The 14,970-nt window shown below is 40.4% G+C and overlaps 1 protein-coding gene across 1 annotated transcript in view; it reads left to right on the plus strand.

Moving 5' to 3' along the window:
• The first annotated feature begins 8,953 nt into the window (after positions 1-8,953).
• Positions 8,954-14,970, plus strand: part of LOC110204353 (inactive ubiquitin carboxyl-terminal hydrolase MINDY-4B) — a 47,548-nt gene continuing 41,531 nt past the window's right edge. Inside the window, exons 1-3 of the mRNA XM_078147654.1 lie at positions 8,954-9,066; positions 9,306-9,333; positions 11,595-11,759. Of these exons, the coding sequence (XP_078003780.1) occupies positions 8,954-9,066; positions 9,306-9,333; positions 11,595-11,759 (306 nt within the window). The remainder of the gene's footprint in view (positions 9,067-9,305; positions 9,334-11,594; positions 11,760-14,970) is intronic.

Consider the following 14,970-nt stretch of genomic DNA (forward strand, 5'->3'; position numbering starts at 1 on the left):
TCATAATTTGGTGCCCACCTCATCAGTATACAACCTGAATTTCATTGCTTTTTAACATTACCTTCATTTATACTATTTCAGTCATTGGATATATAGTTCAAGTCTCCCTCATCCATGCCTCCCCCCCCAAAAAAGTGATGCTAGATTTTAGGCATACGTTATGTAAGAACCATCTAAAAAGTCTCCAACCATGTTTCTTTTCTTAAATACATTAGTTCAAACACCCCCCCCAAATAGTGATGAAGCAAAATTAATCACAAGCACAATTGCCCTTCCCATCTCTCTTACACATAAGGGTATATTGTCCCACTGATTCTAATATCACCAGTGGTAGAGGAAATACACATGGACAGGAATATTCATGGGAGAAAACTCACGAAAAGTGAATGCACACAACCGAGGACAACAAAATCTTGGCTCTGACTCGGACACTGACACTTATTTCACCTGCAGAGCTACTAATTATATGCCAGTCTGGTAATGTTATCAAGCTGAAAGATGGTGATGTAGGTTACTCTCCCTATTACTATCCCCTGCTGTTTGAACACAGTGCCAATTCTAGCCTCCCAGTATATTTTTGCTGGGCTTGTTGATTTCTGCTGCCATCTGCTGGTACTCTGCTGAATTGCCACCGCTCTGCAGCCTGCTCGCTTCAAGGGGCAGAGTGTGTGTTACTTTAGCTCATAGCTCTAGAGGCTAGCTCAGTTCTGTTGTTATCCAAACCCATGACAGCCCCCCCCCCCCCAATCTGGCCAGTCACCTTGAGATTTAGCAAGACTGGGTGGGCCTAGTAACAGTTGTCTGTCCTATTATTCCACTGGTAATTAAGTCGCTGTCTTCCTTGCCCGTTGGTCTTTTTGGATTTGCTTTTTTTCACTCTGAATCACTTCATATATCTTCCAATGTTTCCTGAATTCTTTACATGTATTACTCCTTACAGTGCAATGATATTTCATTACATTGATTATCACAAATTGTCAAGCGTTTCCCCAATCTTTGTGTGCGTATTGTTTCCAGGTATTTGCTATTATAATTAGTACTGCTACTAATATTTTTGCTAAATAGGGTCTTTTCCTATTTTCATTAACTTCCTTGGAGTATAAACCCAGTTAGGGCATTACTGGGTTAAAGGCTACACACAATTTAGTTGCCTTTCTTACATAATTTCTTACATAATTTCCAGGATGGATGGACCAATTTATGTTATCCAATCTCAGCTGGGCAAGACAAACATTCTATCCCTCACAAATCAATTTGCTATCCAACTCCCCACAAATGTTGTTCTAAACCTTCCCATTTCACATCAAGGCTCCCACAGCACCACCTACTTGGGGTTCTCTTAGCAGAGAACCTTTGCTTCATATTTTATCCCCCCCAAAAAATCACCAAGAATTTCCCCTTCTCTCCTCCTCCTCATCTCACATTCTTTAGACATATTCCCCCACCACCTTCTACTTCACTCTGGCCTCAGATGAGCTGGCCCTTGGCTGTCAAAGCCAACATTTGCCTTTGATCCAATTTCCTCCCAACAGCTCCAACAGATTGCCCCCGCTGTCATCTTTACTCTCTCCCTAACTACTGAGTCCTTCCCAGCTGCCTGCAAACATGCCCATGTCTTCCTCGTTATATACCAGTCACTGTGCTAAATGCTGGGGATACAGAGAAAAGTAGACACATGGTCCCTTCTCTTCAAGAGTTTGCATTCCAAGGAGGAAAACAAAAATGCCAACTGCTACATACATATAAGATATATACAAGACAAAAGAGAAGCAATCTCAGAGGGAAGGCAGAGAGTGGGGTGCAGACAAAGGCTGTTTACAGAAAGTGGAGGTTGAGCTTGAAGGAAGCCACGAGGCAGAGATGAGGAAGGAAAGCATTCTAGACATGGGGAACAGGGGTGCTGCGGGAGCTTTGAGCCTCCTGTTGAGATTATGTTACACAAATTTGTAGTGGACCTAGTCAGTACATTTTCACAGTTTTCTCCAGCTCTATTCAGCAGCATGTGAATGAAAAGGAAGGCAGTAGATGATGGAAGTAATCCAAGTCTGGGGCTTGGCAAGGCATGATGGTAACTGGATAAGGGGGGTAATGAACTCAATTATGGAGAATTATGTAGAGTTGAACTGATTCACAAAGGGGTCAAGTTAAGGAAGGCAAGAAAGTTTAGCCAATGTAGGGGTAGTGGGGTGGGAAGAGACTGAGGAATGGAAGGGACTGAAAGGCACTGTGAGGACTAAGAACTGGGAAAGATAGAACGTAAAAGAGTAAGATCAGATAATGGAAATTAGTTTATAAACAAGGAGGTATAATACTGTGAATGATGGTAAGAAAAAGGGTATGAACATTTCTATGTGTAGCTAAGGTTGAGTGGAGGAGTAGTAGGTCATGAAAACTGAGTAGACTGAGAAACTCAGAAACTAGGGTGGAGTAATATGGATTTGAGGGCACAGTAAATATATGCACTGAAGTCCCACAGGGAAAGGACAGAAATTGGGTAGAGAAAGACTGTGATCCAGGTACCGGACTCATTGAGGAAAGAAGGGAAGTGACTGGGGACAGATGGATTACAATTATCAGAATCTTGATAAATTTGGGTGATCAAATTGGATTGAATGAACCTAGAAGGAAAGGGTAATGAGTGGTGGTAGTAGTAGAGAGTCTGGAAGTCGCTTTGGAGAGCAAGGAGTATTTTTGATTCCCCCACCATGACCAGGGAGTTGGAAAATATCAGTGAAAGTACAACCAGGGCTGAAAGAGCACCAATCAGTGAGAATCAGAAGGTGGAGGGAATGGGAAAGGAACACTCTTAAGGTGAAAGCAATTGTGTTACTATGGAGCAGACAAGCATCCCAAGAGAGCACAGCAGAAAGGAATCAGTAGCTTTGGAGTGGGACATTGTGGGTTGAAGCAGGGCAGTAGAATTGAGGGGACTGAGAGTTAGGAAGCCAATGGTAAGGAATGGAGTTTGTATAATAGGGGCTTAGAATCACTGGAATGAAGGGACTGTGACTGGATGGGAATATGTTAATCATTGAGGAATAAATCCAGGCAGATTATCAGTGACTAGAGAGAGGTCCATTGAAAAATGGAGATTAGATTGTTCAAGGCTCTTACTTGAATCCCAGGTTTGTGGTAGCTGGTGGAGATATTAATTCCTTTGAGGCCCAAGAGGGCAAAATCAAAACAGGCAGGAGTAGAAAAAAGTACCAGCTGAGAGAGTCTGGACAGAAGGCCATACCTGGTGATTCAGGGTGGGTCTGATCTGAAAAAGGCCTTCTCAGTAGTATCTGGGCCTAACACAAGGCTCTCTGGGAAGCCTCTGGAATGAAGGGGCCACAGGACAGAGAGCTGGATCCAGAGCTGATTCAAGGCTCTCTTAAAAAATCCTTACTTGTTCAGACCATCCCGGTTAGTTAGTATCCAACATAGCCTCTTCTTCACGGCTAAACTCCTCGAGAAAGCCACCTACAGTCAATGCTTCCACTTTTTCTTATCCCACTTTCTTTTAAATCCTCTGCAAGCATGGCTAATGCAGAAATATGTTTTGCATGACTTCACATGTATAATTGATGCCATATATTGCTTGCCTTCTCAATGGGTAAGGGAGGGATGGGAAGGAGGGAGAGAATTTGGGACTCAAATTTTTTTTTTAAATGGATGTTAAAAATGTACATGTTATTGGGAAATATTTAATGAAATAAAGTAATATATTAAAAAAAATCCTCTGCAATTTTGCTTCTATCCCTATTATTCAACTGAAACAGCTCTTTCCAAAGTTACCAATGATCCCAATTGCCAAACAGAATGGCTTTTTTCTCTTTCCTCACCTTTCTTGACCTCTCTGCAGATGTTTCTACCCAGATAGAAAGTAAACTCCTTGAGAAAGTAAGGATTGCTTTATTCTTTGTACTTCTATTGCCAGCATCTAGTCCAGCACACGAAATATTGTTCAATTGTTTATTCGTGTCCAACTCTTTGTGACCCTGAGGATCATAGTATGTAGATACTGTCCATGGGGTTTTCTTGGCAAAGATACTGGAGTGGTCTACCATTTCCTTCTCCAGTGGATTAAGGAAAAAAAGAGATTAAGTGACTTGTCCAAAGCCACACAGCTAGTGAGTGTCTGAGGATTAATTTGAACTCAGGTCTTCCTGGCCTAGTGCTCTATCCACTGAGCCATCTAGCTACCTCTAGCTGTTATTGTGGAATATAGTAAGCCCTTAATAAACACTTGTTGGTTGAATAATTGTGTGATGGGTTCCGGTTGCTGGCAGCAGCAAAAAGCTTCCTTAGGCAAAATGAACACATTGAGGAACTACGAGACAGTGCCTTAAGCAAACCCTACTGAGTGAATGACTATGAGTGAGACCATTCAGTCTCTGGGGAAGGAGTCCTCCTCTGCCATGCTGGATATTTTTCTATGAGCTCTGATAAGAGTTATGTCTGTTTTCTTTGACTTGTAAGTTAACTGTTTTTTTTTCCTCATCATTTAAGCTTTGTGAACTCTGAGCTTGTGAAGGGAACCGGTAGCAACTCTTGGGGCAGCCAGGTGGTGCAGTGGATAGAGCACTGGACTTGGGGTTAGGAAGATTCATCTTCCTAAGTTCAAATCTGGCCTCAGACACTTGGTATCTGGGTGACCTTAGACAAGCCACCTAACGCTGTTTGCCTCAGTTTCCTCATCTGTAAAATGAGCTGGAGAAGGAAATGGCAAACCACACCAATATCTCTGCCACTAAAACCCCAAATGGGTTCACAAAAAGTTGGAAATGACTGAAAAAACAATTGAACAACAACAAAAGCAAATCTGGGTGGTGTCATATAGCAAGATCCTCCAATATTCTTGGAGGAGACGATAAGCTAGAGATATGAAAAATTCCCTGAAATGTATCCTTCATGTCATGTCACTGGCAACCCACTAGCATAGTGGACAGACCCTGGGACTGGGGGGAGTTCAGATGTGGCCTTAGATACTTCCTGGTTCTGATGATCTTGGGAAGATCATTAACTGCTGTGTGTTTCAGTTTCCTCAGTTGTAAAATAGGGAAAATGATAGCATCTACATGCAGAGTTGTGGTGAGAATCCAATGAGACCACATCTGTAAAGCACTTAGCATGGTGCCTGGCATACAAATGGCACTTAATAAATGTTTTTTCCATGTGATCCAATGATTTGACACTTACATTTCCACCTTAGACACACTTAATACATATTAACCACCGCTGAAACCATTGATTGCTGCAGATAAAGAGGAAAAAAATTAAATATAAGAAATAGACTGATGCCTCATAAAGGTTTACAACCTAAACATTAACAAACCTGGCAATGTTAATGAAGGGGCATGTGAGTATGATTTGGTTTAACAGACTCCAAAAGAAACAACTTGAAGAAATGGCAGAGGGGCAAGTGTGTGGGGTTATAGGAACATAGATTCAGAGCTGGATGGGATCTCAGAGGCCATTGAATCCAAACTCTTCATTTTATAGGTGAAAAAACTGAGGCCCCAAAGAGCTAAAAAGTGGCAAAGTCAGGATTTCAATCCACATACTCTAACTCAAAATCCATTGTTCTTTCCACTGTCCAATCCTGGCACTCTGGAGTAGCCAGAAGATGGCGGCTTCAATATTAAGCTTATTACTTCCTACTCCTGTGACCTGGGACAAGTCATTTAACCATCTGGGAATCCTGTTTCCTTATCTACAAAGCAAAGAGTTGGACAGAGGAACCCTAAGGGGCCTCCCTTCCTGCTCCAATTTCTTTAAGTTAACAGGCTCATTCCTACACGGAGATTTATAGCACAAAATTCTGGCTAGACTTGCTTTGCTCAAAGATTATGACTTCTTCCTTGTGGTAGCAAACAATTAGAAATTGAGGGGATGTCCATCATTTAGGGAATGGCTAAACAAACCATGGTGTATGATTGTGATGGAATGCTATGGTGCTATGAGAAGTGACAAACAGGATGCCTTCAGAAAAACCTGGAAAGACTTACTTGAACTGATGCATAGTGAAGTGAACAGAACCAGGAGAACATTGTACACAGCAACAGCGATACTGTATAATGATCAACTGTGAATGACTTAGCTCTTCTCAGCAGTATAATGATCCAAAACAATCTCAAAGGGCTCGTGATGAAGCATACCACCTGCCTCCAGAGAATGAACTGATGCTGTCTGAATACAGACCGAAGCATGGTATTTTTAATTTTCTTTTTTTTTTTTTGTTTGAGTCTTCTTGTACAAAAAAAAAACCCATGGAAATGTTTTACATGATTACATGATTTACATGATAACCTATATCAGATTGCTTACTGTCTCAGGGAGGGGAAAGAAAAGGGGGGGAGAGAGAAATAGAATTTGGAACTCAAAACCTTTTTTTAAATGTTAAAAATTGTTTTAACATGTAATTAGGAAAGAAAATATTTTTTTTTAAAAAAAAAGATGATGGTATATGACTTGGTAGGTAAGTCTCAGGAAATTCCCTAAGGCACTCAGAGGTTGGCTGGACAATCCCTTGCCTAGAATCACACAGAAAGTGTCAAAGTCAACCCTTCAAGCCAGATCTCCAAGACTACCTATCAATCTATTACGTGGTGCTTTGTCTCCTATGTTTGTGGTGTGTATTTGTGTATGTATGCCATGTTTTAGCATACATAAACACAACATTCTATCCCCTACTCCAGAGATGTCAAACATACAGCACACTCTCAATGGGGCCTGAGCCAGATTAAGATGTAGTTGGGAAATGTTTAACATAATAAATAAAAATATGATTTTTAAAAAATAGATCACATCACATTTTAAAATTAAGCCAATATGTGACCTTCAGGGATCCTTCTGTGCAAAATGGTGGCCTGTTTCTATTTGAGTCTGATACCATTGACCCACTCTGTGCTGCTCTGTAAAATAGCTTTCTAAATAGAAAATTCTGGGCTACCTACCAAAATGTGGTATGCAAAACTGTAAAGAGCCCACTCACTGCCTGTGCCCTGACCACTCAGACTTCTCTGCCCTTAGACATTTGTTACATTCCTGCACCCCCGAGTGCTGAGGGTCAAATTCTTCCTCATCGGAGGTAGGACTGGGCAAAGAAAAACTGAGCATTTCCCTGTGACAAACGGCATTTCAGGGATTCTGTCTGTTCAGAAAGGGACAAATCGCCTGCATCCCGAGTGTTTTTATCCAGGTAATCAATATTCTTTATCATGCCTTTCACCACAGCAATAAGTCATTCCAATGAAAGAAAAGGACTCCACCTCTTTAGAGTTCTCCATAAAACAAACTGGGTCATTTTCCCCTCAATTGGTATAGGAGGTTTTGTAGGTACTAACCTCCATATAAAACATCTGATGCTTCCCCAGATCATTTCTTGGCCTCAGTGTTACTTAAAAGTGCTTTATATGGGTTATAGAGACTGGTCAAGTGAATTTTTCTGCCTTTGAAGGAAAGGGAAAAAAATATTATTAAGTTTTTGCTACGGGTCAGGTGCCATGCTAAACAATGGGGATACAAAATTTAGGAATGCAAGACAGTTCCTGTTTTCAAGTTTATCTATTGATAAGGGAAGACAGCCCTTACAGAGGGAGATGGCCAAGAAGAGGTGTTCTAGACAGGGAAGTCAGAGAGATGGTAAGGGGAGACTTAAGGCAATGGACTGAAATGTCCATTATGGTATCATAGATATAATTACTGTTCTTAGAGCCAGAGTCTCATGACTCATTCTCATGACGTGTCTCCAAAGATCCTTTCAAAAGATCCTCCCAAATCCCCACAGCCAGAAATGACCTCTCTCCTCCTCCAGACACTGGAGGTACAATGGAAAGAGTTTTGGATCTGGTAGGCTGAGGCCTTAGACTCAAATCCCTGCTTTGTCCTGTTGGGTTCTTCAAGTAAGACAGGATTATGGACCATAGATTTAAAACTGAAAGGGACTTTAGTGGACACTTATTCCAACCTCTCATTATACAGATGAAAAAAGTGAGCCCCCAAAAGATAAAGAGGTTTAGGCAGGATTTGAACTCAGGTGCTCTAAGTCTATTGTTCTTTCTTTCTTTCTATCTTTCTTTCAGCAATTGGGGTTAAATGACTTGCTCAGGGTCACACAGCTAGTAAGTGTTTGAGACTACCTTTGCACTCAGGTCCTCCTGAGTGCAGGGCTGGTGCTCTAGCCATTGCACCACCTAGTTGCCCCTGTTGTTCTTTTACTACACCACTCAGTATCCCTTATCTCTGTTGCTTGCTACCTATGTGGCCTTGGGCAAGTTATTTAAGCCTTCTGGGCCTCAGTTTCCCTATCTGTAAAATGATAGGGTTGAGCTCTAAGGCCACTGCTGGCTCTAATTCTATAATGCTGTGATTCTCTAATCCTGAAGGTCCCTTTTAGACTTTGATGCCGTGACCCTTCCTTGCACTTTGCAATTATGCTTCATAGAATTGTGATTTGTATATCTTTATCCTGAGGTCCTTGAGCGCAAGCACAGTGCCTCCTTCATCCTTGTACCTCCTGCAGAGCTTGTAAATCAGCACAAGGACAGAAAGTCCTCATTTAATGCTTGTTGAACAAACTGAGTGAGGCATCAGAGCCTAAGAAAATATCATTTGCCATCCGTAGTGCCACCTCGAGTCAATTAGATTATGCCTTTTTCTCTGATACAGAGAGATCAATTGCAACCTCATTGTTTATCAATCTGGATTCTGGATTAAACATTTATGCTGTCTATGCAGGGAGCAGAACTGCACCAAGTCTTCCAACTCTAATGAAAATTTAATCAGAATCTGATAGCAGGGGCTTACAGCAAGCCCAGAACACCAGTTGTGTGAGACCTGGTTAGTCAATAGAGGGGATTAACATATTGCAAATCGCCATCTGTGCCAGCCAAATCTCTGTGCACTAGCAAGTACCTCTTGTCCCAATTTTTAACGACTCCTTTCCATTCGACTTCTTAGTCTATAAATGGACAACGAGGTCTCCCATGAGGATCAGAGTTTCCAAGGGAAGGAATTAGATGAAATAGCCAGGAAAATTTCAGACCTTGACAAATGGAGGGAGATCTTTAGTTATCACCGGTAAGATTTTTGCATTTCTCTAAAACACGGATGACTTTGAATGTGATACCTTTCGTGTGCTTGAGTAATCAACTCTTATTTTCGCTCCATGAACATTTTCCTTTACAAGTGTTCTTTGAAACCGCGTCCATGTGTAATTATCTTGTGGAAAGATGTTTCTATAGACCTGAAAGTAGTTGTTTCCTTGCTTTGTGAATAGGAAAAAGCTCTTCATTTGATGTTTTCTCTTTCATTTGCAGGTTGGAAATCAACAGGGCAACCCATCAGGTAATGCTTTTCCTCCAAAGGTAGATTTTGTTCTTTTGTGATTGTTACCTCAAACAATCACACTGAAAACATAATCTGAGCATCTTCCATGTGTCTTGTATCATCTACACAATGGTAGAATAGCTTGTGAAAATGTAAAATAACAAAGAGGCAGTACTGAGGAGCTTTTCATATATTCCTTTTTTTTTTTTGACAGATCATTAAGGACTCTTCGTGCCTTTAAGAGCATTTTTTTTTTATCACTGAAAGCAACATGTGGTTATTATTTAGAAATGATTATATTTAAAATCTGGACCCTCTACTGTTTGTGCAAATAACACTACATTGTCAAGACTTAGCGCTTTAGTAATTTATGTAAAGTACTTTGCAAGCTTTCTAAATCTGTAGAAATCTCAGTAGTTGTGGGTCAGTTTGAAACCAAAGTACCATCTACATTATTTGCCCTCTTTATTTTATCAGTTTTGAAAATAATAGAGGGATGCAATTTGATTAATATTTTTAAAATATTTAAACATTATTCCAAGGCAAAATCTGCAAGATGGTTTCCCTGAAGACCAGAGAGGTTAGAAAGTTATATAAAGACTTTTAATTTATGTCTTTATACAGTTCATTGAGTTAATTCACAAACATAAGCAACCATCAAATACTAGTATTTTTCCCCTGCTGCTATTTGAATTTCATATTATCCAAGAACAGTGCACAATTACCATTATTATTTTAAAGTATAAATTTCTAATTCATACTTTTAGGATAAACTTGGAATCAAAACCACATCCCAACCATAGTTTAAACTGAAATGTAGGAAATGATGTTTGTTTGGTTATCTTAAAATTATCAGATGGAAAACTAGTTTATACAGGATTTGCAAGGCACAGAAGGGAACATTCAGAAATTAGTTAAAGAAATTTTTTTTAAAAAAACTAAATTTCCAATTACAGTTTTGCAGCAAGGTAGTAAAAGTCCACTCCTGGGAGTGTAAAGATGTTGTCATTTGATCTACAACAAGCATTTCATTTAATCAATAATCTGTTTGACTCAGATGACGTGTCTGAGAGATAAAGAAGCCTCCTTCCACCCCCCTGGGAAGGCGGGTGTCTTTTTAAAGTGTCAGCCTGAATCAGGGAAAGTTCCTTTAATGCTGCCCTTTGTTTTGTGGACACAGAATGCATATTTGTACAAAAATGAAGGACCAACGCAAAACATTGAGACACTGGAGGATGAGGTCTAGGATAGCTGGGGAGTGAATGAGCGAAAGAGCAATTCTCTCTGTGTTGTGAAGTTCTTGCCCTCACTGAGGGGGAGCAGGAGGAGGAAAGACTCTGACAGGGGTGACCCAACCGCCTTACTCTGTATGGCAACCACCAAAATAAAGTGATTATATTGAGGGAGAAAATTCAAGAGTCCTTCACAAAGATTTATTGAATGCTGCCTTTTGAAAACATTAGACAATGATATTCCTCCTTTTCCCTAACATAATTTCAGGCCAAGGTCTTAATACTAATGATGTTTCCATAGCTACATTTAACCTCTGTTGACACATCAAACTTGTACAAAGTCTTTTGAGAGAAACATTTATTTTTTCCATTTTTTTTTTCCAATGGGTATTCATAGCCTTTTTCACCCAATATAAATATTCAATAACAAAGATTGCAGGAGTTGAACTCAGAGGCCTGGGTTCTGCTACTTACTTCCCTGTGGGTGTAATGAAAAAAAAATGGGAAGAACTCAAGGATCTGAGTTTGAATCCTGACTGTCACCAGCTTTTCTGGGCCATGGGTATTTTCATGGGTGAAATGAAGGACGTTGAATTGTCTGACCTTTGAGGTCATCCTCTGATGACAGAAGAGTGACCGTGTCTATGGGGAGAGTCATAAACCACACATCCCAAGCACTGGGAAAGGCATAGGAGAAGAATCAGTGCCTCTGTCCCTAATGGCCTTGGATTTATTTGTACTTCTTCTGTATGCGCTTTTACATGCATGTTGTTTCCTCATTTGAACATTAAGCTCTTTGGAAGAAAGGAACATTTCAGTCTTTGTATTCTACCCCCAGAGTCCGACACATAGTAGGCAATCAATCAATGCTCATTGGCTGATTGACTCTAAGTATAGAAAATAAACTTTCATGAGACATCTCTATGAAAAAGAAAAAAGAAACTTACCTTCTCCCAAAACATATAAGGCAAAATTGACACAAGGGGTTTTTTTTGGGGGGGGTTGTTTGTTTTTGCTTTGTTTTGGGGGTAAGAGGACCCTCAAGAGAAACTCCAAGGCTGTCACAAACCTGCTGATCGTGGCAAAGCTGGTGCAGGATCGCCTCAAGACAAAGGACAAGGCCGGTGCCCGTCAAAGGTCCTTCATTCACTTCCTGAACCCTCTATCAACCCGAAATGGGGAGGCCGTCCTGTCTCCCTAGCAATGGCCGCGGTGAGTACAGCTTGTTAATTAAACATGCAGTGAAATGTAATCTCTCCAAAACAATGAGGCCGGGGAATCTTAGCTGGTGTCATGTGAGAGTATTATTGAACATAAGGCTTCAGAGAGTTGTTATTGGTAAAAGGAGAATATAATTAAAATGACTTATTTATGATTTTTTTTTCAATACCAGTACCAGGGTACCGGGGATGTTTTAATTCTCCCCTCCTAAATTCTGACAGCCTGTGTATTTATACACGTTCTCAGTATGCCATTTGCAAATATAAATAAACTATATATAATTTAATGTACATACTACTATAGACTAGGCCTTTTAGGGGAATTGAATTTTTTCAATTTTACATAACTACATATGAGCTAGGAAGGAACACATCACTCCAGTTTAGAGACTCGGAGACTTTAGAGGTCATCTCGTCCTAGTCCTTCCTTTCACACATGAAGACACTGAGGCCCAGAAAAGTTAAATGACTTGCCCAACATCACCCAAATGTCAGTGTTGGGATTCAAACCTAGGTCCTTGGGTGACAAATCTAGCACTCTTTCCACTCTACCATATATTACCTCTTCTGAACTTGTAGTCTTGAAGTTCCCTGTTGGGTTGGAGTGCCTATTTTGACACCCACAATCAGGGTTAGAAGGGTTCACTAGTGGGTACCACTTATTCACTGCTGCCTTGACTCAAGAGTCAATGTTGATCTGGATTCTAGGTCTTTCTTACTGTCATGGTCATGGTGCATTAGACAGGACTGCAAGATGCTTAGGAGTATAGCTATGACCCTAGACTTAGATCTGGAAGAAACTTTAGGGATCATTAAATCCAACCCCCTTATTTTACAGCAGAGAAAATGAAGACCCTCTATTTTGATTCACTGAAGTTACTTTGGAAGGTGCCTCCACACTTTTAGAGAAAATAGAAATAATACTGAATTTATAGTCAGAGGACCTGGGTTCAAATCTTCTCTTCAGCCTTTACTTCCTGTATGTCCTTAGGCAAGTCACTTCCCTCTGCACCTCAGGTGTTCATTTGTTAAATAAAAGAGTTGGACTCGGTGGCTTCTACCTCAACAAGCATAATCGTATGAAATCTCTGATATAGCTCATGTTGAGGGATATTTTTTTCTATTATATCAAATAGAGAAACAGCACAGCATACTTCATCTGATACAAACTAGCTGGGTACCCCTTGTCAATTCACTTAATCTCACAGCACCCAAGGCAACTAACTTTCCAAAACTGTAAGTTCTAGATAAATTGCCAGTCTACATTGATGGAAGGAATTTCCACACCCGAAATAACCTCTAAACAATCAAACCCATAGGCCAGAAGCAGCCTCTTACCCCTACTAAAAGAAAAGCAAGGCTATTTGAGGAGCAATGATATTCAAATCTCTATACTCCATTGATCATATAGCCTGGTGGATGCCACCTCATCCCCCCCAAAGGCTAAAAATTAGAATAGCTCTGTAATTCAAGCCTATGATAAAGATGCTTATAATATACACAGGAATAAAATTTAGTATATACATGAGCTCATGTCAATTAAACTGTAATGCATTTTGATGATATTTTTTAACTTCATGAATTTTATTAACTTTTGTCAAAAAGAAGAGTTAGAGAAATATGAAATAAGGAAATCTATACCTCAGTGCTTCCATTTGACCACAGAGGAAAACAAGATGTCACTGGAGATGTCCCCAATGGTCATCTTCCCCTTTAAAAAGCCAGAGAGAAAAGAATCCAAAGAGGGCAGTCTGAAAGAAAACAACGGAGTATTCAGGAAATCCCAGACACCAAATAATTGATTTTTTTTCTCTTGGAATTGTATTTGGATTTATTCCCACTTTGTAAGTCATGTGATCTAGCCTTTCTTTAACTAGCATAGTCATTAATAGCCCATACCCTGGGCCTCCAGGGCTATAAGCTCTCTGGGGATGACCAGGATATTTCAGAGTGGCTGGGTAGAGTGGGTATGGGGGGAAGAATCTTGAAGCTTGACTAGCTCTAATGGATATTTTAGCTAGGCATATTGTCTGGAATTGAGGCAGTCACTAGATACTCACTGGAGAATTCTCCCTTGGCTGACTGCTGACTTGGGCAGTACTATATGGGGTAAGAATACACATTTTTATTGAAGGCTGGATGCACTGGCCATCAGGAGATGAAAGAATTGATAAAGTATTCTCCCCTCCCAAGAACTATCTCACTCCTTTGTCCAGGGCAACAAGTCTCTCATTTCCCCAACTTTTCCACCTCCACCACCAAGCCCCAACACATTATTTTGTTTCCTAGCCCTGGGAAAAATTGAGAAGTAGAAGTTAGGTCTTTGGTACCCTACTATTCCTCTATTTTTCTTTTGCTGAAAGTATTCTTCCCTGAACTCCCATTCAGAGGCCTAGTCTATGTTCTATTCTGATGGGAACTTACAATAACAGTGGCATTTATGAAGATTTGTATTGTGTTTTAAGGTTTATAGAGGCATATTTACTTCCATTTTCTTGTTTAAGGAGATTTTTTTTATTTATTCTGCTTGGCTCCTAATGGAAATTGCAAAGAGATAAATTGAGATTTGATATTAATAGAAAAACCTTCTAATAGTAAGTAGAATGGGCTGACTCCAGGAGTGGAAGCTTCCCCTCCCTTAGAAGTGTTACCTAGAAGGTATTCAGAGACCATTTGTTCAGGATGTTATGAAGAGTGAGTCCTCTTGGGTATGAGTTGGACTAAAATGATGACTGAAGTCCCTTCCAACTCTCAAACTCTGTGAACAACCTTATGGGGCAGATCCTCCTGCTGTCACCATCCCCATTTTGGTGAAGGAGATAGTGGTAGAGTGGAGAGCCAGAGAACTCTGGCATCAAGAGAACTTGTATTCAAATTCCACCTGTGATACAGCTATATGCATGATTATGGGCAAGTGGTTCCCTGGGTCTCAGTTTCCTCATCTGTAAAATGGAGAAGAAGGGTTGAACTAGATGGCCTCGTAGGTCCCTTCCAACCCTAGATCTATGACTCTCTGAAAATGAGGTTCAGGGAAGTTAAGGAAACTGTCCATGGTCACAATTAGAGACCATGCTTAATAAAGGAGGGATTCTAACCCAGGTCTCTCTTAACTTCAAATCCAACACTCATAGAATCAGTAACCATCTAATCGAATCCATACCCAAAAGGAATTTCTGATATAGCATACCCAACAAGGGCTCTTC

Source organism: Phascolarctos cinereus, unplaced genomic scaffold (assembly GCF_003287225.1).
Source record: "Phascolarctos cinereus isolate Bilbo 61053 unplaced genomic scaffold, phaCin_HiC Scaffold_7;HRSCAF=346, whole genome shotgun sequence".
In the NCBI taxonomy this organism is placed as follows: domain Eukaryota; kingdom Metazoa; phylum Chordata; class Mammalia; order Diprotodontia; family Phascolarctidae; genus Phascolarctos; species Phascolarctos cinereus.